Source organism: Myxine glutinosa, chromosome 3, assembly GCF_964187855.1.
Source record: "Myxine glutinosa chromosome 3, kmMyxGlut1.1, whole genome shotgun sequence".
Classification (NCBI taxonomy): domain Eukaryota; kingdom Metazoa; phylum Chordata; class Myxini; order Myxiniformes; family Myxinidae; genus Myxine; species Myxine glutinosa.
Window position 1 is genome coordinate 51,493,130 of NC_136263.1, and position 24,077 is coordinate 51,517,206.

General features: G+C 42.8%; 1 protein-coding gene across 3 annotated transcripts in view; it reads left to right on the forward strand.

Annotated features, from left to right (window-relative positions):
* Window positions 1-24,077, forward strand: part of LTN1 (listerin E3 ubiquitin protein ligase 1) — a 390,185-nt gene that overhangs the window by 13,791 nt on the left and 352,317 nt on the right. For all 3 annotated transcript variants that reach the window (XM_078774055.1, XM_078774056.1, XM_078774057.1), the window contains 5 exons: window positions 13-65; window positions 4,546-4,723; window positions 4,963-5,136; window positions 18,877-19,067; window positions 21,630-21,819. In XM_078774055.1, coding sequence (XP_078630181.1) covers window positions 13-65; window positions 4,546-4,723; window positions 4,963-5,136; window positions 18,877-19,067; window positions 21,630-21,819 — 786 coding nt within the window. The remainder of the gene's footprint in view (window positions 1-12; window positions 66-4,545; window positions 4,724-4,962; window positions 5,137-18,876; window positions 19,068-21,629; window positions 21,820-24,077) is intronic.

The following is a 24,077-nucleotide window of genomic DNA, read 5'->3' on the forward strand; positions in this document are numbered from 1 at the left end:
CCTTTTCTTCAGCACATTACCGACAATCTGTTCAAGCAAACGCCAGAGAGTCTCAGTGACCCTCCGTGAGTATTTCACAACCATTGTTTTTATCCTTGTGCTTTTTGAAAAAAAACAAGACCGATAGTCTAACAACAGTGCAGCCGGCCTTATTTGATACTTTAGTTGAAGAGGATAGTATGACCTGGGTGAGAATACCAGTTAGCAGTTAGCAAATAATGTAAGTATTACATTTTTTTGACTTGAGGCATGGACAGCCGGTTCATGAATGACTTTGGTAAAAACTGTTCACCACCATCTCTTAGCTTCCCCCATCCAAAACCTTCATCTTTTCTACCCCCGCTAATTTCACCCCGGATCCACTTCTTTGAAATCCCAACTTCTTTCCTGGAAGTCCTTGCAGTGTCCTTGCGTTTTATACTTCTCCCCCCCCCCCCCCATCCCCTTCCCACGCCTCGTCCCCCCAAGCCCTCTCCCTCCCACAGATCTCCCGATGTCCCTGCTCCCAAATGTTGTGTTTGTGTGCTTCCCATTCTCTCCCCATCTTGTCTACCGCTCTCCTTATTATATGTTTTATGTGTCTGTTTGATTTTTTTGTGTGATAAATGTTAGCTCTTTCACGAGCCTCGAACCTGTATACAAAAAAAGAAGAAAAAAAAAGGGTGAATGGCAAACTATGAAACAAGAAATTCCACATTCTTGTGCCACCTTCATTCAAACGTCATGCATTACAGTAGGTTTAAAAAAAAATTTTTCATTCCAAGCAGCATCATTCATCATTCTAATCACAAATTAATACTTTAGTTTTAATATATTAAAACTCGTGGGGTCACCCGTGGGAATCCCATGGGTATGGACGTGTGTGACATTTGGACATCTTGATTTAGATGTTGCACATTAAATTTTACAAAATGGTTAAAATGGTGTAATGAACACAATTTATTTATTTCACATAATATGTGACCCCTCACTCCTCTCCACCCTCACGCCTCTCCAATGCCACTCCTCCTCACACTCCTCTCCAATACCTCCTCACACTCCTCTCCAATACCTCCTCACACTCCTCTCCAATACCTCCTCACACTCCTCTCCAATACCTCCTCACACTCCTCTCCGCTCCAATCGGCCCTCACTCTCCGCTCCAATCGCCCCTCACTCTCCGCTCCAATCGGCCCTCACTCTCCAACTCCTTGCTCCTCACTCTCCAACCCCTAGCTCTCCAACCCCTATCTCCTCGCTCTCCAACCCCTCGCTCCTCACTCTCCAACCCCTCGCTCCTCACTCTCCAACCCCTCGCTCCTCACTCTCCAACCCCTGGCACCTCGCTCTCCAACCCCTCACTCCTCTCCAACCCTCCTCATCGTTGTTGCAGCAGCATTCTGTGCGGTTCTCCCGTCTCGTGCGGTCTCTGTGCGGTTCTTGCTACATCCTGTTCAAGTCTGCATTGACGTTCGTCGACGGACTCGTTCGCCCGTCTCATTCGTTTTCTTGCTACATCCTGTTCAAGTCTGCGTTCTTCATCGACCGTCGCATTCATTTTGGAAATGGAAGTTTCCACGCAACGCATGAATTGTCACAATCCTCAAGAGGAAGTGTCTCGTAATTGTCAAATGACAAATGGCAAGTGAATTGCATTGTGAAAATTAAAGATTTCAAATGAAATGACAAATGCGTCAAATGCGTCAAATGACAAATGGCAAGTGAATTGCATTGTGAAAATTAAAGATTTCAAATGAACCTATTTAAAGTGTATGCGCACATAACTAATAAATAAAATAAACATATGTCACCCACAGGGTGAACCGTATCTTGCCAAAATGTGAAAATTCCGTTTTTTCGTCATGACGTCATCAAATGACGTCATAGCGTCAAACTGTTTACAGATCTGGGAAGCACTCATCAAGGGCATTCATATGAGGTATTACTCGATATGGTACCTACGATTTCAAAATTTGACCTTGGGGTCAATAATTTTCGACCTCCAGCGCTAACCATGAAGGTCAAGGCCGATCGCCACCAAAAACTAATCAGCTGAGCGCCGGACCATATACTAGATTCCCATGAAGTTTGGAGACGATCCGATCAAAGTTACTCAAAAAATAAGGGTTTCGTTGACCTCCATGATTGACCACAAAGTGACCTTGACCTTTGACCTTGACCTTCAAAATTTTGTGTGCTGAAGGGTATCTCTATAGGACTCTGATATGCGAAGTTACAGGAGTTTCCAATAATAACTGTGGTCTACAGAGTGATCTAAACGTGAAAAAAAAATGATTAACCACAAACAAAAAAACAAACAAACAGACAAACAGACAAACATACAAGCTGACTAATACATCTTGCAAAAACTTCGTTTTGGCAAGATAAAAACGAAGAAATATCTCTCGGTAATTTCCTGAAACATATTTTACTTCCGGATAATAATGTTGCATGAAATAAGAAAGAACGAAGATATATATGTCGTTTTTGTGCCGACTCTCATAAAACGTAAAAGTAATACATCTTAACGGAAAAGAAAAAGCGAATTTTAAATATATGTTGACATTTTCCCCGAATGTTATTTTAGGCGCTGTATTTTCGTGTATCATCGTGGCGCGATTTTTATAAATATATCTCGGCAATTTCCCGTGTGTGCGTGAATGTTCTCAATTATTTCTGACACCGAGTCTAAAACCATCGATAAAAATTAAATCAGATGGTGAATTCGAGATAAAATCGTGAAGGTGACTTTCAATGAATGGGATTTAGTTTACAGGCCTTTGAGAATTCATTTCGTTCTATAAACGGAAACTTTCTTGGGATTCTCTTCCCGTTTTTTTTCAACCGAGTCTAGCACTATGTTAGCGACTGTTAAAAATGAAATGATATATCGAATTAGAATTGAAATAAACCTGTGTGAGAGAGAAAGACAGCATGGGCCTAACTAAACAGGCCTCAAAGCCATTCGAGGTAATAAAATGGTGGATATTTGTTTACATGAAGCCTCTCCAAGAATGGGTGGAGCTATGGGTGGAGCTACTCTGCAAACGGACTAAGCCACACCCCCGGACAGACGGACAGAATCACCTTCGCCTATTATAATATAGATATAATGTTAAATCACATTTGTATTGAGATATTATCAAACCAGCAACCATCGTCATATGTTCACTTCCGGATTCAGGAGCAAGGTCCATGTCGATCAGATTTCAAAATCATAATTATATTGAGAAATTCCTGAAACTTCCTACCTACCTTATGACACCCACTGGAACCCCAAAACGTTCCACAGCAGGTTATTATATTTCCTTTTAGTAAAATATGCAACTGTAATGGTCACTGTAATGGCATCCCCCTGTCATGTGACCAGATCCTCAGCACTGATTGGTGTACGTTTGTGGGGACATACGGACAGACAAACGCTGTTCTAGATGGCACTGCCCTATTAGTCAGGTTCACTATGTTTTTTCGTTCAAAATCATGGTAGATTAGCAAACCTATACATTTTTGGAAACGTTATTACATGGAAAATCTGAAAATCAATGTTTACACTTGCCAATTCAGACCAATTCGATTCGACCAATTCGACCAATCGACCAATTCCATTCGACCAATTCGACCATTCGACCATTCGACCAATCGCTTCGATCGACCATTCGACCAATTCGATCGATTCGATTCGATTCATCGAATTCGATTCGATCGACCATTCGACCAATTCGATTTGCCAATCAATTTGACCGACCTTTGCTTGTGTGGAACGGACTGTGAAAACGATGCGGACTATATTGTCGGATACGACACACAGGACAGTGATGACGAACTCTAAATGGCATATTCTGTAATCGTGTATGTTTGATGCCATTGACTGCCTGACGCCTGTGTATATTTTGTCATTGACTGCCTGTGTAGATGTGAAGTTATACTGACTGCATGTGTATATATGATTTTGCTGACTGCCTGTGTATGTTTGGTGATATGAATTATTGTGACACATTTTGATGTTATTAACTGCCTGTACAAAATGATAACATGTATTTGATTATGCAATTTATCGCGAATATAAAGACAGTATTTTGCAATTCAAAACCTTTGATTCGTGTCTTACCATTCCCCATAGCACTAATTTGATACTTTCATTGGATTTCTTGTCCCTGAAAATATAGGTTTAGTATATTTTAAAAAGTTTTTAGGGTAATTGGAGGCAGAAATAGAACAAAATATGTATTTTACAGTGGCCATTTTGAAAATCCAAAATGGCCGCCATACAGGTATCTCTCCAAATGTAAGCATTGATTTTTAGTTTCCTTATGCTATAACCTTTCCAAAAATGTATAGGTTTGCTAATCTACCATGATTTTGAACGAAATATAATTTATTGACAGAGTGAACCTGATTATATGGGCCTTTTATTTAAGGGCTGGCCTCTATGAAGACCATATAGTCCGTGACTGGAGCCTTCCACATTAAAAAAAATGTAGTAAAAGTTTTCTTGTGAACTTTAACGCAGGCAAGGAATGCTTTCTTGTTGAGAATTTTGATCGTTAGTTGTTTCCTATACCACAGGACAGCAGCAGAGGAGAAGCAAGCAAAGTACGAGCGTGTTCTTTCTGCGTCTCTTTTGGCTCTCGCTCACTGCCTTTCCCTCCTGCCTGCCGGTGAGCTTTCTCCTGTAGAGCAATCCGTTGCTCAAATCCTGGGCCATGTTAAGTTCTGGAAGCTGGCTCGACATAAAACCGCACAGGTAAACACGATGGAAGATACCTTTGTTAATAATATATGGATTTTAGCAAAATTAATTGCATTGACCTTTCATTTGCATCTTGCAATTTCAAATTTTATTTTGAAACTGCATCCACCTTAATGTCTGTCCTCTCAAAACGGCTTGGGTGTGGATTGTCACTTATACATTCAACCAAAGCTTGTCATTGGTTGTGTGATCGTAACTTGTCGATTAATGTGGCATGTGATATGGTTTTTCAGGTACGAGGTGCAGCCCTTGAAGCAATAGCCACTTGCTGCCAGTACACAAAGGGGGCTGCGTGTGAAGAAGCCGCACGCCTATGCCCGGTCGCTCTGCTTGCCGTGGATGAGAACGATCCGGTAGCCCGCCTACCGGCCTGGAAGGCGGCTCTCGGTGCAGCTACGTCCATCACAGTAAGGAGCATGAATAGATCATGTCCTACAGTTTGTTTTTTCAAGATTTAAAAAAATCTTGCATCACATGGTTTGCCTTTCTTCAAATGAGTAAATATCTGTCATTCATTTTAACCACAATACCCTGGTTACTCCCACCAACAGCACAAGCAACTTCACCATGACTGACTTTGGGTATCTTTGTCATTTAGAATAATAATAATGATTATTATTTGTGTGGAATGTTAAACTTTTTATACAGGGACTGTATCAGCCTTTTTAAAATACAAGTTCATGAAGAGCAGAACGACAGAGGCAGTGGATTAAGAGACCAAATGGGGTAACAGCAAACCACAGGGATGACATGAAATGCATGAAACCAAAGCATAAGGAGAGCTATTAAATAGTGAGAACATGGTCTCAGCAGGTGTAGAGGAAGGACTTTATCCTGCGGAGAATTCTGAGGTGGCAGTCATCTTTGGAAGCAAGCTTGGAGACATAATTGACACAAGTCCCAGGAGTTCTACAGAGACGATACTTCTCTCTCCCTGGGGTTGACCACAGAAATATATTTGGGAATTGACCTGCTGGGCCTAACAGATGCAGAAAGTAAGACCTCTTAGTCATTCTTTGCACTAAAACACATGTTCCAAGTAGATGATGAGTTGCTCAGAATTGGTCCAGAACACTACTCTGAGGGATACCAGCTTCTAGACTCCAGAGTAGAGCATCAAATAGTATTGTGAGTGCACAGGAAATGTGGTAGCCAATCCAGGAGGGTACTTTAGATACTATTTGCTTTGTAAATTATGTGGTGTGCAGTGATGTTTTTGGTGAGGAGGTGGAGGATGGGTACAGGAAGAGCACAAATTGGGACCCAGGTCTTTTTGAAATACCTATTTGATGGCAGTCAGCCTTAGTATGAGCGGTGTCTATCGTGACCCCATTCTTCAAAAGTGAAGTAACATTGAAACTTACCGTTTGCCTGCCTGTCCGCCTCCTTTATTAGTCCCCTACCGGTGTACACCGGAGGAGACTATAGGTTTGCACTCCGTCCCTCCGTCTGTCCGTACGTCACGCAAAGAACAGTTTTCCGGACTTTTTTTTCTAAACTCTTAATGCTAATGATTTCAAACTTGGTACATGGTTTCCTCATGATATGTTACAGATCAAGTTCGAACTTCACGACGTTTCGATCATTTTTGACAAAGTTATGGCACTTTGAATTTTGGTAATTTCCCCAACAGTTTTCCGGGCGACAGACTGCCGGTAGGGGACATGTATTGCAGCGCAATACTCAGAATGCTTGTTAGTCCCCTACCGGTGTACACCGGAGGGGACTATAGGTTTGCACGCCGTCCCTCCGTCTGTCCGTCTGTCAGTCCGTCACGCAAAGAACAGTTTTCCGGACTTTTTTTCTAAACTCTTAATGCTAATGATTTCAAACTTGGTACATGGTTTCCTCATGATAAGTTACAGATCAAGTTCGAACTTCACAACGTTTCGATCATTTTTGACAAAGTTATGGCACTTTGAACTTTGGGAATTCTGATAATTCTGATGATCCTTAACTCAGTGCCATTTTAAGTTTTAATTTCCTTTAAAAACGAATTTCTCTGCAATAATAGGACCGATTGAGATCAAATTTTCACCGTAGGGGGGACTCGGTCAGTACAATATTTTAATGGTAATTATGACATCACAGGTCATGTGGTTCGGCCGCCATATTGTTTTTCGTGAAAACACGAAAACCCCTTTTTCTCTGCAACGGCTGAACAGATCGAGGCCAAGCTTTGCAGGCAGAATCGCATACCCATGACGAACAAAAAAGTCAGGAGCATGACGTCATGCGTCACATGGTTTCAGAGTTATGACGTTTTTAAGCATGAACCTTTAAAACCGAGCCCCTCCCTCATTTTTGATCCAATCAGGGGAAACTTCACAGATCTGTTCAGCATGTCAATCTACTAAAATGTCCTTTTGGAATTTGCGATGGGGCACGTGGTTTGGCAGATATCGTTAATTAAATGAAAATATTTTAAAAAATGGATATCTCTTGAATCGCTAGTACCTCAGACCGTGAGTTGGTAATTATATAATTCACACAGTGCAATGCATGCAAGCTGCTCCACGGAGCGACCTTGCGGGCTTATCAATGAGGCGAGGCGTGACACACATGTTGCAGCGCAATACCAGCATCAACCGTGCATAAATTTGCATATTCGATCATTTTTGACAAAGTTATGGCACTTTGAACTTTGGTAGGGGACATGTATTGCAGCGCAATACTCAGAATGCTTGTTAATTGTAGTCTCTTGTTAAGGTGGCTTTTGCAACAAATTTTAATGAACCCTGTTTTTAAAGGCCCTTATATAATTTTTACGGCGCAGCCCGTCGGGCCAAGCTGTCTTCAACAGTTTGTCTGTCCATATGTATGTATAGTCATGGCCAAAAATATTGGCACCACTTTTTTCAAATAACTCGCAATGTTCTCTAAAAATAAGTTGAAATTGACGAAAATATTTGGTCTCCACAATTCTTTATTTCACTGTTAATATAACAGAACCATTGTTTTTGATTCAGAACTTAATACTGTATATCCTTTTAAATCAGAAAATAAAAATAAATGGCATTGACAAAATTATTGACACCCGAGGCTTAATATTTGGTAGCACGGCCTTTGGACAAAATAACTGCAGTCAAACGCTTCCTATAGCCATGAATGAGCTCCCTCCACCTCTCTACTGGCAGTTTGGCCCACTCTTCTTGTGCAAACTGCTCCAGTTCTCCCAGATTTGAAGGGTGCCTTCTCCCAACTGTTGTTTTCAGTTCTCCCCACAGGTGTTCAATGGGATTTAGATCTGGACTTATTGCTGGCCACTTTAGAACAGTCCAGCGTTTTGTCTTGAACCATTCCTTGGTGATTTTTGAAGTATGTTTGGGGTCTTTGTCCTGCTGCAAGACCAATGAACTTCGACAGAGACCCAGCTTTCTGACAGTGGGTTGAACATTGTGCTCCAAAATGCCTAGGTGATCTCCTAATTTCATGATGCCATGCATACATTCAAGGCACCCAGTGCTAGAGGCAGCACAGCAACCCCAAAACATCACTGAACCTCCTCCATGTTTGACTGTAGGGAAGGTGTTCTTTTCTTTGAAGGCTTCATTTTGTTTTCTGTAAACATAGAGATGATGTGCTTTACTAAAAAAGCTGTAATTTGGTCTCATCTGTCCACAGGACATTCTCCTAGAAGGATTTTGGCTTGTTCAGGTGTGTTTTGGCAAACTCCACTCAGGTTTTCTCAGCAGTGGGGTCCTCCTGGGTCTCCTACCATAGAACCCCCTTTCATTGAGTTGGCGATGGATGGTGCGAGTTGAAACTGTCGTACCTTGTGTCTGAAGGTCAGCTTGAATCTGTTTGACAGTTGATTGAGGTGCTTTCTTCACCATTCTAACAATTATTCGCTCAATCTTCGATCAAGTTTTCTCTTGCGGCCACGTTAAGGGATGTTGCTACAGTGCCATGGGCCTTAAACGTCCTGATAACATTGCGTACTGTGGATACAAGGAACATCACGGTCTCTGGAGATGGACTTTTCGCCTTGAAATTTTCCATGCTTGGCTTCAATCTTGTGTCTGACCTCCTCAGACAATTCTCTGGTTTTCTTTATTTTCTCCATGCTCATTGCGGTACACACAGCGACACAAAACAGCAGAATGACTCCTTTTTGCTATTCAAACTGGTTGAATGAGTATAAATATAATAATAGTGAAGATAACGTAATAATATGTAATAATAATAAAAATAACACATGAAAGCCCGCTTGGAGTTTGCAAAAAAGCACCTAAAGGACTCTCAGACTGTGAGAAACAAGATTCTGTGGGCTTTCATGTGCTTTCACTAAGGAGAGGCTTCCGTCTGGCCACTCTGCCATAAAGCCCAGATCGGTGGAGTGTTGCAGTGATGGTTGTCCTTCTGGAAGTTTCTCCCATCTCCACACAGGATCTCCGGAGCTCAGCCAGAGTGACCATAGGGTTCTTGGTGACCTCTATTACCAAGGCCCTTCTCCCCCAATTGCTCAGTTTGTCGGGCGGCCAGCTCTAGGAAGAGTCCTGGTTGTTCCAAACTTCTTCCATTTAAGAATTATGGAGGCCACTGTGCTCTTGAGAACCTTCAATGCAGCAGAAATGTTTTTGTAGGCTTCCCCAGATCTGTGCCTCGACACAATCCTGTCTCTGAGCTCTGCAGGCAGATGCTTTGACCTCATTGCTTGGTTTTTGATCTGATATGCATTGTCAGCTGTGAGACCTTATATAGACAGATGTGTGCCTTTCCAAATCATGTCCAATCAATTGAATTTACCACAGGTGGACTCATTCATTCATTCACAGGTTGACTCCAATCAAGGTGTAGAAACATCTCAAAGACTAGAACGCCACTCAGTCGAGCGCATACTCCCGCCTTGGGTTTAGTTGGAATAATACGTTTTGTTTAACATCCCCTCTCCCCAAAACAATAAATCAAAAAGAAAGCAAGCCCTAACTGTCAGAGAATTAATTTTGATATATCTCGGAATTAGAGGAGAAAAACATCATTTAAGAATAAGAATAAGAACAAAAGCTTTAATGCAGTAAAACAGAAAAAATCTTTTCCAAAAAAAATTCCTGGATCCAGAATAATATCCTGAGCTTCACCAAAAACTAATCAATTCTTCCTTATCCCAAGGGCAATCATCCCACCAACTTTCATCCAAATCCGTTCAGAACTTTTCCAGATATCTTGTTCACAAACACACAAACATACGAACACACACACACACACACACACACACACACACACACACACACACACACACGGACACACGGACAGACACGATCGAATGCGTTACTCCCTGGCGGGAGTAATAAACCTGAAAATTGCAGAGCCAGAACCAGAATTAGTTTTTGGTTTGGGAAGCCCATGCGAGGTTTCTTCTTCTTCAGCCTCTCACAACCCTGGGTGAATATGCAATCTTTAAAAAAAAAGTTGGAATTTTGCCAAATCTGTTTCATTCGTTTGTTAATATACCTCTGCCATTCACAAATCTGGAACTAAGTCTTTATAAGTTCATCAAATACTGACACTGCGAATGACATTCGCTGAGCTAAATGTTGATATCTCTTCTGAAGTTAAAAAAAAACAAAAAAAAAACAGTTTAAAGCATTATACGTATCAAACGATACATTTTATGAAACGGGGAAACCTAATACACACTTTGGTGGTTTTAAAATGACAGAATGTCTTTATTAGAAAAAAAAAAAATGAACATTGAAGACGACGCTGCTAAAAAAATACACCGCTCTAACGCATAGCCACGAGTTTAAACTACATTTACAACAAATATGAAAACTATTTTCATATCACAATGTTAAATATAGAATATATAGAAGATAATGTTAAAAAAAAAAGAGCCCTATCTCCCAATGGTAAAAAAGTCCTTTAAAAAATTCCTGGATCGGGAATAATATCCTGAGCTTCACCAAAAACTAATCAATTCTTCCTTATCCCAAGGGCAATCATCCCACCAACTTTCATCCAAATCCGTTCAGAACTTTTCCAGATATCTTATTCACAAACATACGAACACACACACACGCACACACACACACGGACACGAGTGAATGCATTACTCCCATCAAGAGAAATGGGAGGCACCGGAGCTAAATTTCTAGTGTCATAGCAAAGGGTCTGAATACTTATGTAAATGTGATATTTCAGTTTTTTTTTTTAAATAAATTTGCAAAACTTTCTAAAATCCTGTTTTCTCTTTGTCATTATGGGGTATTGTGTGTAGATTGATGAGGGAAAAAATGAATATAAACGATTTCAGCATAAGGCTGCAACATCACAAAATGTGAAAAAAGTGAAGGGTCTGAATACTTTCTGAATGCACTGTATGTATGTATGTATGTATGTATGTATGTATGTATGTATTGTCGCATTCCCGGTGATTAAAATCTTCCAAGGAAACGGATTTCCGAACCATACACCGAGGCGTTCAGTTAAGATATAGCGGAGAATATGCGTGGGGGCAAGTGGGGGATAAGCCGGAGCGCTTACCTTCACGGATTCCACCGGCAGTCTTCACACCTGGATAAATTAACTCAAACAACGCGAAAGTAAACTGTACAAAAATATCAGTTTTATTAAAGAAAATGGCGGTAACAAAATAAAACACGGCAAAATAACAATCAATTCCTAAATTGGAGTGCCCTACACAGACTCAGTATACAATGGATTAAATAATAATAGCAGAAATAAAAGGTGTGGTCGGCACTTATCTGCGAGGGGCTCCCGAATCATGTCAGGAATTGTTACAGGCCAGCGTCCCTGCGCGGGAAACCGCAGACTAGTTGGCGCGAACTAGGCCTCATGCGCGAAGCGAACGAGCAGGCGTGCAGCTCGCTCTTCCACGTCGTTTTCGTCCTCACGATCTCTGTGCGGAAAACCGCAGTTCCCGGCCCATGGCTCTTCCTCCTCACGACCACTAGCAAGATGTCCTAACATGGCCGTTCGCGATGGTGTCCAAAATCAGAAGGGGCGAGAAGAGGTCGGCACACAACCGTTTGCGATGAGATCCACAACAAGAAGGACCAAAAGGACGTCGATGCCGAGAGAGATAAAATGTCGGCACACGACCGTTCGCTAACAAAGTCCAGAACGAGAAGACACAAGAGGGGCAATAACGACCGTTCGCTATGGTCTCCAGAACGAGAAGACGCAAGAGGAGAAAATGTCGACCAGAGCATTCTTTTATCGTCCAGGCTCTGACGTCATTCCCATGCCATCCTTGCCTGATCTAACCAGTGCGTGCCTCTTCGTAGTCCATCTCTGCTCGACGAACCTAACCAATCTCGCGCTCTGCGGGGCGTGGCCTCTCGGACCTGCCACTTGTATTCTCACCCATGTCAATGTTATCAGCGACAATGCTTCATGCATGGCTTCTGGTAGGTTTTTAATTAGTGCCATTAAATGCGCGATTCTGGCTCTATGTGTGGGTGCTGTGTCGAAAGGAACAAAGGAATATATTACAGAGGCAACTACACACAGGGGATTAATTTACCCATAATCCCTCACTAATTAACAAGCCCCACCCCTCTGATGGGGACGAAGATACAAGTTTACCCAACATCCGGTCTTCACAAATTCCCCTCTTATGGTACATCGAGGATTCTTCTTCTTCACGACAGTCGGAGCACACTAATCTATACACTCTACCTGGTCTACAGTATCCCTACCCCCCACAAATGTAACAGTCTGTATGTATGTATGTATGTATGTATGTAGTATGTATGTATGTATGTATAACCCTGACAAATGTACACCAATCAGAGCTTGTCAAATGAAAGGGGTGATGTGGCAGTGATTACGTCTGTGATGTCATTACGGCGTACGATGGCTGAGTCCACACACCGCCATTTTGATTTCCATGTCGTTCAGGCCGAACATATCGTCAAACCTGTCATATATCACAATCATCATTCTCTACCTTTACGTTTTTCATTCAGTGTGAAACACAAACAAACTGATTGGTAGAATGACCATCAAATATCGAAAGCATCGGCGTTACGGGTCTTCCAATGACACAGTACGTATAGGTCTTAGGCTTCATGCCTTCATGCCTCACCTTCAGGCCGCTTCGGACAAATTAGCCCAGGTTACTTAATACAATATTATCGTTTTTGTCATCATAACAATAACGTTCCTCTTTTTTCCGACCTCATATCTTCCCCCATCCAAAACCTTGATCTTTTCTACCCCGTTAATCCAGCCCAAACCCACCTCCTTCAAATTCACTGGTTTCTTTCTTGAAAGTCCCAGTAGTGTACATTTTGTTTACCCTGTGTTCCCCGCCCCAGCCCTCTCTCTTCCTCAGATCTCCCTGTTCCCTACTGTTGTTGTGCTTCCGTTTCTCTCTCCCTTCTGTTACCCGCTCCTTTTTTTATGTTCTTTGTGTTATCTCTCATACGAGCCTAGACTAAGTATATAAAAAATAAAATAAAATAAATAAAAACACTTTGATAATAATAATAATAATAATAATAATAATAATATTAATAATAATAATAATATAGTAAATATAATCATAACACTGCAGTCCCTTTGTCGTGACTGCAAAGTTACTGGATTGAAGCGGTATATGGTTTATGGATGACTTGATTAGAAGCGGTGTATGGTTCATGGATGACTTGATTAGAAGCGGTGTATGGTTCATGGATGACTCAATGAGAAGCAGTGTATGGTTCATGGATGACTCAATGAGAAGTAGTGTATGGGTCGTGGATGACTCAATGAGAAGCGGAATATGGTTCATGGATGACTCGATGACGAGCGGTGTATGGTTCGTGGATGACTTGATGAGAAGCGGTGTATGGTTCATGGATGACTCAATGAGAAGTAGTGTATGGTTTATGGATGACTCAATGAGAAGCGATGTATGGTTCGTGGATGACTCAATGAGAAGCAGTGTATGGTTCATGGATGACTCGATGACAAGCGGTGTATGGTTCATGGATGACTCAATGAGAAGTGGTGTATGGTTTATGGATGACATGATGAGAAGCAGTGTATGGTTCATGGATGACTCAATGAGAAGTGGTGTATGGTTTATGGATGAAATGATGAGAAGCGGTGTATGGTTCATGGATGACTCAATGACAAGCGGTGTATGGTTTATGGATGACTCAATGAGAAGTGGTGTATGGTTTATGGATGACTCAATGAGAAGTGGTGTATGGTTTATGGATGACTCAATGAGAAGTGGTCTATGGTTTATGGATGACATGATGAGAAGCAGTGTATGGTTCATGGATGACTCGATGACAAGCGGTGTATGGTTCATGGATGACTCAATGAGAAGTGGTGTATGGTTTATGGATGACATGATGAGAAGCAGTGTATGGTTCATGGATGACTCAATGAGAAGTGGTGTATCGTTTATGGATGACATGATGAGAAGCAGTGTATGGTTCATGGATGACTCAATGAGAAGTGGTGTATGGTTTATGGATGACTCAATGAGAAGCGGTGGAAGATTCATGGATGGCTCAATGAGAAGCGGTGTATGATTCATGGATGACTCAATGAGATGCGGTGTATGGTTTGTGGATGACTTGATGAGAAGCGGTGTATGGTTCATGGATAACTCGATGAGAAGCAGTGTATGATTCATGGATGACTCGATGAGAAGCGGTGTATGGTTTATGGATAATTCGATGAGAAGCAGTGTATTGTTACGGTTCGCGGTTTAGGATGTTATGTTTGCCGAGCGGAGGCCCCGCGACCTAACAGTTTCCCCGATTCACCCAAACGTTGGCCGTATCGCGCCACAGATATTCAATGTGGGAAAACTCTAAAGCGACCGAATGTAAAGAGGAAGAAGAAGACGTACAGAAGAGTAACGGGATTTATTATTTACACACACAAGCAAAAAGAGCAGTCACGGTTATTTACAGGGGACATGAAAAAGCAGGTGACACAGTGAAAATACTAGCTTATACAGACTTAATTGAATACCCAGGACAGAACAAACAGAACAAACTCACGTACACGGATGGGGAACTTGCAGGCAGGAATGGCTGGAAGGAGAGGAAAGTCCAATGGGTCCGGCAGCACGATTGGCGCGTTGGGCGGCCGCCGTCCCTTCGCGGCCCTGCTCAAAACCGCCGTCCAGGCCCCAAACGGCTGTCGAGTGTTGTTGCTGCTGTGGACGCTGCTGCTGGCGAGCAAGGTGACGAATAACAGGCTTTGTGCTTCCCTGGATGATCTCTTCTTTTGGACCTCACAACTCAGCTCTTGTCATAGCTCATCTCCTTGGGGAACGTCCCGCGGCGGGTTATATAGGCCCCACCCCTCAACCTTCGCGAACCTCCTTGATGTTTCTCTCCACACCCTCTCCAAGTCCAACCCCTTGTTCATGGTTGGTTGAGTGGGGCTGACTCACTCCTCCCCTCTATGACGAGGTGGGGACCCGCCTTTCTTCCCCAACCCTGCCTCGTGGTCAATGGCGGCAATTGTTGGTTGGCAATGCGAATGGCAATTGACGAAAGGGGAAATGGAGGTTTTTGGGAATGGGAATGAAGGGAATCTATCTTTTTTACTTGGTGCAATGGAGTGTCATTCTAATGGAAGACAAGGCCTTACCCTAAAACACATAATAAGGATATAAACTACTGAACAAGGGTATTATAGTGTCCTTCAATGGATGCTTTATGGAATTAACTACCGGGACGCCCTTTTAACCTTTACACAACACTGGAGGCAGGAGGGGCCAGAATCAAACAATTTACTATACAATACAAAAAAACATAATCCTCATATCCGCAACAGTATGATTCATGGATGAGTCAATGAGAAGCGGTGTATGGTTTATGGATGAGTCGATGAGAAGTGGTGTATGGTTCATGGATGACTCGATGTGAAGCAGTGTATGATTATTGGATGACTCGATGAGAAGTGGTGTATGGTTTATGGATAACTCGATGAGAAGCAGTGTTTGGTTCATGGATGACTCGATGAGAAGCGGTGTATGGTTTATGGATAACTGGATGAGAAGCAGTGTTTGGTTCATGGATAACTCAATGAGAAGCTGTGTATGATTCATGGATAACTCGATGAGAAGCGGTGTATGGTTCATGGATGACTCGATGAGAAGTGGTGCATGGTGCATGGATGACTCAATGAGAAGCGGTGTACGGTTCATGGATAACTCAATGAGAAGCAGTGTTTGGTTCCTGGATGACTCGATGAGAAGCGGTGTTTGGTTCATGGATGACGCGATGAGAAGCGGTGTATTGTTCATGAATAACTCGATGAGAAGCGGTGTATGATTCATGGATGACTCGATGCGAAGAGGTGTATGGTTCATGGATGACGCGATGAGAAGCTGTGTACGGTTTATGGCTAACTCAATGAGAAGCTGTGTGTTATTCATGGATAACTCGATGAGAAGCGGTGTATGGTTCATGGATGACTCGATGAGAAGCGGTGCATGGTTCATGGATAACTTGATGAGAAGCGGTGGATTGTTCATGGATAACTCTATAAGAAGCGGTGTATGATTCATGGATGACTCGATGCGAAGCGGTGTGTGGTTCATGGATGACGCGATGAGAAGTGGTGTATGGTTCATGGATGACTCGATGAGAAGCAGTGTATTAATGATCACGTGAGTAAGGAATTAGCCTTGGTTTATTAATGCAGTAACATTGTCTTCGTAATAATAAAAATGATAATAACAATAATAATAATAATATAGTAAATATAATCATAACACTGTAATCCCTTTGTGGTGGCTGCAAAGTTACTGGATTGAAGCGGTGTATGGTTGGTTCATTGTTGACTCCAAACATATAGAATAAACCAGCGTCTCAATGCAATCTCTTCACTTCCATGTTGACAGACAGCTTCGAGACTTAGAGCACTTCAAAATAATTTAATACTCACATTATTTGCTCACTGATATCTCCACCCAGGTCATACTATCCTCTTCAACTAAAGTATCAAACAAGCCCAGCTTCGCCTCTCTTAGACTTTCGGTCTTGTTTTTCATATATTGTATTGCTTTCAGAAAATTTGTCTGGAAGACTATTCACCTAAATGCGAGTCTATGTTAATGTTTTTTTTTTTTTTTTTTTTTTTTTTTTTTTTTGTATACAAGATCGAGGCTCGTGAAAGAGCGAACATTAATCACACAGAAAGACAAACCGACACATAAAACATATAACATCGGGAGCGGTAGACAAGATGGGGAGAGAGGGGGAAGGACACAAAGACAACATTTGAGAGCAGGGACTGAGAGACATGGAGACATCGAGAGATCTGTGGTAGGGAGAGGGCTTTGGGGGGGGAGGCATGGGAAGGGGGAGTGGGAGAGGTATAAAACATATGGACACTGCCAGGACTTCCAGGAAAGAAGTTGGAATTTCAAACAAGGTGGATCTGGGGTTAATTAGCGGGGGTAGAAAAGATCAAGGTTTTGGATGGGGGAAGATAAGAGATGGTGGTGAACAGCTGTTTTAAAGACCTGGAGGGAGGAGTGGGATTGAAGGGAGTGTGGGAGTTTGTTCCAGAGGCGGGAGAAAAGAGGAATGAAAGAGTGAAGGTGAGCAGAGAGCCGAGATTTCGGCAGTTTAACCATCAGAGGGTTGCTGGCAGATCTTGTGCGACCTGTAGGAATATTTGGGGGACAGAGCACAGAGAGAGCTGGGGGTGCAAGGCCGGAGAGGAGTCGGTAGAAGACAGAAAGACCACCTACCTGCCTGCGGTGAGGGAGTGAAAGGCCCTCAGAGATAGCTTCATCGCGGGTGATTCCAATGATTCTGAAAGCTTTGGTTTCAACAGCGTGAAGCCGAGCTAGGTGTGAGGCAGGAGCACCGGCCCATAGAGGAGAACAGTATTCCATTGAGCTGCGGATGAAAGCCTTGTATGTGGTGAGGAGCTCAGGTGTGCCTAGGAAGGACTTCGCACGACGGAGGATGCCCAGTCGGCGACTGGCTTTGGAGGCCAGCTTGGAAATGTGGTTTTCCAAAGAAAGATCATGGCAGATAGGGATGTTACATGTTACAAGACATGGAACATGTCTTTCAATCCTGATAAATCTCACACTCTTACGATGTCTCTCCGAAAAGACCGACTGGAAAACCCTCCCATCCACTTTCTGAATAATACTCTCCAAGAAGTTCTGTCACTCAAGCTTTTGGGTCTCACTATTTGCCATGATCTTTCCTGGGAAAACCACATTTCAAATCTGGCCTCCAAAGCCAGTCGCCGACTGGGCATCCTCCGTCGTGCGAAGTCCTTCCTTGGCACACCTGAGCTCCTCACCACATACAAGGCTTTCATCCGCAGCTCTATGGAATACTGCTCTCCCCTCTGGTCTGGTGCTCCTGCCTCACACCTAGCCCGTCTTCACGCTGTTGAAACCAAAGCGTTAAGAATCATTGGAATCTCCCGCGATGAAGCTAACTCCAAGGGCCTTTCACTCACTCACCGCAGGCAGGTTGGTGGTCTTTCCGTCTTCTACCGACTCCTCTCTGGCCTTGCCCCCCCAGCCCTCTCTGGGCTCTGTCCCCCCAATATTCCTTCAGGTCGCACAAGATCTGCCTGCAACCCTCTTATGGTTAAACTGCCAAAATCAAGACTTTCTGCTCAACTTCACTCCTTCATTCCTCTTTTCTCCCACCTCTGGAACAAACTCCCTCACTCTCTTCAATCCCACTCCACCCTCCAGGTCTTTAAAACAGCTGTTCACCACCATCTCTTATCCTCCCCCATCCAAAACCTTGATCTTTTCTACCCCCGCTAATTTCGGTCCCCTTGTGTTTTATACCTCCCCCCCCCCCCCCTCCCCTTCCCACACTTCTCCCTGCTCTCAAATGTTGTGGTTGTGTGCTTCCCCTTCTCTCCCCATCTTGTCTTCCGCTCCCTCTTTTTGTATATTTTGTTTGTCTGGTTGATTTGTTTGTGAAATAAATGTTAGCTCTTTCACGAGCCTCGATTCAGTATACAAAAAAAACAAAAAAAAAAACAACAACAAAAAAAAACGATGTGATTAATCTTGTATACAAATTAAGTTTCAGTTTTGACTTTTCTTTGTTGAATCCTTTTTGTCATGAGGGTTTTAAAAATTCTGTGTTGCTGCCAAATGTTGAGCCTCTTGACTTTTTGTTTTGGTGTCTCAACACTGCACATTTTGTCTGACTATGTTATCCATTCGACAGGACTGCTGGAAATACGTGAATCTCCAAAAAGGATTCTTACCAAAGCTGTGGGCCGTTCTGCGTGCCGGCGGCTACGGCTCGGCTGCACTCACTTTCCCTTACCTGCTGCCACTATTCTCGCTTTTACCTGCACATGACACTACCGTCCCTCCTGATCTGAACTCCACTTTCTTTGGAAACCTGCTGCAGGGGTTTGTTGCTTATATTAAACCTTTGGATTTCATTCCTGATAAGGGATGGATTTAGTGGTTTCCATGGCTGACCAGCAGGGGGCAGCAACTTGTATTATATCTTCAGGGTTTATGTTTACACAAGGTGCATGGTGACGTTGGTTTATTAACTCAACTGGACTATGTCCAGCTGAGTTTTTTTGACACCCAGTGTCCGTCGTCTGTCGTCTGTTTGTCTGTCTGTCTGTAAACAATTTGACGTCTACGCTCTAAAAGTCACAAATATTGATGAAGTTTAATGAAACTTGTTATGCAGCATCTTTAAGACATAAACTAGTTTGGGATTGCATTTGGGCGTTGCGCGCCCAAAAATGGGCGCGGCAGGGCGGCCATATTGAAAAATCAATTTTTGTCACATTTTTAGCACATATAAACTATATAGTTTGTGGTTCTATTTTTCATATTCTAACCGTATTGATATAGACCAGTTGAGTTCAGGTTGCCTGGAACCTCTAGTTTTTATTGGTTGCAATGTCTTTTTATTGGTAGGTTTTTGGTGGCAATTCCAAGTTTCTTTTTGAATATCAAGAGTCAACCATTTTGTGTGGACCGGCTTAATGTGTAGAGTCGAACTCTTCCCTGAAGGTCACCAGTGAGCATCTGGGTTTTGCTAGCGATCCGATAATGGTGTAATTCTGAGTCTGGTTCGGTTTATAGAAGCTTTCAATCCTTATCTATCTATAATTCCAGTAATCTCTGTCTGTCTGTCTGTACGTTTGTTTGTCTGTGACCGCTGTTTCTCGACAACCACGGGTCCGATATACTTTTAACTTGCCAGGTATATTGCTGGGGACCCGAGGATGTGCCTTTTCAAGGTTTCATATTAATCGGACAATTACTTACCGAGCTATGTCCAAAAAACGATTCAACCAATCAGAGAGCAGCGAACGATCGCGTGTGCCGAACGTGGCGGGCACACTCTGCCTCGGATGGCACATTTGAGAGCGTATTCATTTATTTCACGTTTGCAAACTATGTTGGCGTTAAACTATGTTTTACAACTAATAAAAACGAATTTGCGATTCATTCGCTTTCCTGCGCGTTTGTGCACGCGATGGCGATTTCTTTACCAAACTCCGGAAGCCGTTCGCTTTGGACCAAACCATTGCATGTAAATAGAGGGGGGGGATTGTCACCGTACTCGCAAGCCGTTCGCTTTGGACCAAACCATTTCATGTAAATAGAGGGGGGGGGGGATATAATTTTAGATATAGATATAGTACGGGCAATGCCCTAGTATAGATAAAGGTGATATAATATCACAAATATCATGAAACATTTACATTTTGTAGACCATTGTATAATTTAAATACACATAAATGCAAATTTCGCATGTTATAATATGCAAATAAAGTTGGTCCATGGAAGGTGTATAGGAGAAGAATACGTTTTACTCATTTCATGCTCCTTTTTGTATACATAGCCGAGGCTCGTGGAGGAGCTAGAATTTGTACACTGAACGGATCAGCACAACAGGACAAAAGGAACATTTGAGAGAAGGGGCAACACCAACCGCAGAGTTGAAGGCCAAGATGGAGGCAGACTTGGGCAAACAATGGGTGTGGGTAGAAATTGGAGGCAGGAGAGGAATGCATGAAGTGGACAAGATGGATACAGAAGGAAACTCTCAGGAGGGAAACTGTAAATTTGGAAGAAGGGATTGGGGTGGGGGTTAACAAGGGTAGAAAAGATCATGGTTTTGGATTGGGGACGATCTGAGATGGTGGTGAAAGCTGTCTTGAAGACCTGGAGGGGAAAATGAGATTGAAGAGAATGTGGAAGTTGGTTCCACAGGCGGGGGAAAAGAGGAGTGAATGAGTGCAGGTGAGCAGTGATCCTGGATTTAGGTAATTTAACAATAAGGGGGTTGATGGTGGACCACGTGTGCCCTACAGTAACCTGGGAGGGGCAATGAATCGAAAGACTAGTGGGTGCAAGACCAGAAAGGATGTGGTAGAAGACAGAGAGACCACCAGAGTCTGCATTGGCATAGTGATAGATAAATTGATAGAAATTTTTTCTTGTTTTTTTTTTTTCCTCCTGCCCTTCCCCTTCTCCCCCAAAACTGAGGGGCCTTTCAAAGCCACCCCACCCCCCAAAAATATGTATATGTAGTATATCTTTTCCCACCCTCTCCCCTCACCACCCCTCCCCTCCACCTTGCACTCCACCCACTACCTTCCTCACCCCTCCCTTTCCTGCTTCCCCCCCCCCCCCCCTCCTCGGCAACACCGGGTACTCCTGCTAGTCCTCTAATAATGTTGCCTTCAACCAGATTTGAACCCAAAACATGTGGAGTGCCAGTCGACTAAGAGTGACTCACTGAGTTGTTCTTATCTTAATGATGAAATGAATTTGGTGTACTTGAGAAGGGGATCACCATTTTTGTGCTTATTATCAGGATCATGATAATAATAATGTGGAATGTAGTTGCAGAATTTGTTATCCCAGAGGTGGTGAAGTCTCTTCAAAGATAATCTTGATCAATATAATTGGCACTGAAGCTGGATGATGCCCCTTTAGGCTCGGCAGTGAGAATGTCATGGTGGGAATGCTTGAACGCTCTGCCATCGTGACTGCGTTTTTTGAATGCTTCCTTCTGGTGATTCATCGGCTTATCACTGGAGTGGCGACTGGGATTGATGACGGAGAAACTGACCGCACCAGTCTAGAACCTGGAACTACATCAGCGCTGGATCTTCTGAGAACACAGGTTCATGCCATGTGACCCCTAACCTCATGTCTGTGTCAGGTTATTTTTTTAATGTCTGCAGAGTCATGAGTGCCTGTGTGAATGAATGCACGTTTACATCATTCTTATATGAATCAAAGGAATGTGAGATATTTGTTTATTTCACAAATAGAAATGAGCAATTTTCAAAATCGTTAGTTATGAAAATCCCACAAATAGTTGTTGCAGACAATCATCCTATAATTCACTGACCGGTGTTTGTTACTTGCAAGATCGAATATTTTTCAAGTATATTGGTTGGTCTTGTGCGTTATTACTTGCCGGAAAAGATTCCGGCAAGTATGTTGATCTGTTCGTTTGTCTGTCTGTCTGTCTGTTTGTCTGTTTGTCTGTCTGTCTGTTTGCAGCACTGCGTCTACACCGTTGCACGGAAAATCGCCAAACTTTGCACACATATTCGTCTTGCCCTGGAATAGACTGTGCCCAATTTATGACGTCATCGGTCACGTGTTTCGGCGGCCATCTTGGAAAAACCGAAATAATTTGCACCTCCATATCTCTGAAAGTACTGAATAGAAAAAATTGAGACATGGTTCATTGTAAAGAACTCTCCATGGGGAATAAAATATGTGATTGATGACGTCATCAGTCACGTGGTCGGCCGCCATCTTGGAAAAACCGAAAAACTCTGCACCTCCACATCTCCAAAAGTCCTGAATAGAAAAAATTGAGGTATGGCTCATTGTAAAGAACTCTCCATGGGGAATAAAATATGTTAATGATGATGTCATCGGTCACGTGGTTCGGCCGCCATATTTGTCCTAAATGGCCGATAAAAAAGTACATTCCGGCAAGTCCTCGGTCTCTGACCGATTTTTCATTCTGTCTATCTGTTTGTTACTTGCTGGAAAAGATTCCGGCAAGTATGTTGATCTGTTCGTTTGTTACTTGCCGGAAAAAATTCCGGCAAGTATGTTGATCTGTTCGTTTGTTTGTTACTTGCCGGAAAAATTTTCCGGCAAGTATGTTGATCTGTTCGTTTGTTTGTCTGTTTGTCTGTCTGTTTGTCTGTCTGTTTGTCTGTCTGTCTGTTTGCAGCACTGCGTCTACACCGTTGCACGTAGAATCCCCAAACTTTGCACACATATTGGTCTTGCCCTGGAATAGACTGTGCCCAATTGATGACGTCATCGGTGACGTGGTTCGGCCGCCATCTTGGAAAAACCGAAAAACTTTGCACCTCTATATCTCCGAAAGTACTGAACAGAAAAAATCGAGACATGGCTCATTGTAAAGAACTCTCCATGGGGAATAAAATATGTAAATGATGACGTCATCAGTCACGTGGTTCGGTCGCCATCTTGGAAAAACGGCAAAACGTTGCGCCACTATATCTCCAAAAGTGCTGAACAGAAAAAATTGAGACATGGCTCATTGTAAACAACTCTCCACGGGGAATAAAATATGTTAATGATGACATCATCGGTCACGTGGTTCGGCCGCCATATTTGTCCTAAATGGCCGATAAAAAAGTAAATTCCGGCAAGTCCTCGGTCTCTGACCGATTTTTCATTACTTGCCGGAAAAATTTTCCGGCAAGTATGTTGATCTGTTCGTTTGTTTGTCTGTTTGTCTGTCTGTTTGTCTGTCTGTTTGTCTGTCTGTCTGTTTGCAGCACTGCGTCTACACCGTTGCACGTAGAATCGCCAAACTTTGCACACATATTGGTCTTGCCCTGGAATAGACTGTGCCCAATTGATGACGTCATCGGTGACGTGGTTCGGCCGCCATCTTGGAAAAACCGAAAAACTTTGCACCTCTATATCTCCGAAAGTACTGAACAGAAAAAATTGAGACATGGCTCATTGTAAAGAACTCTCCATGGGGAATAAAATATGTTAATGATGACGTCATATGTCACGTGGTCGGCCGCCATTTTGGAAAAACGGCAAAACTTTGCACCACTATATCTCCAAAAGTGCTGAACAGAAAAAATTGAGACATGGCTCATTGTAAAGAACTCTCCATGGGGAATAAAATATGTTAATGATGACGTCATCAGTCACGTGGTCGGCCGCCATCTTGGAAAAACGGCAAAAATTTGCACCACTATATCTCCAAAAGTGCTGAATATAAAAAATTGAGACATGGCTCATTGTAAAGAACTCTCCATGGGGAATAAAATATGTTAATGATGATATCATCGGTCACGTGGTTCGGCCGCCATATTTGTTCTAAATGGCCGATAAAAAGTACATTCCGGCAAGTCCTCGGTCTCT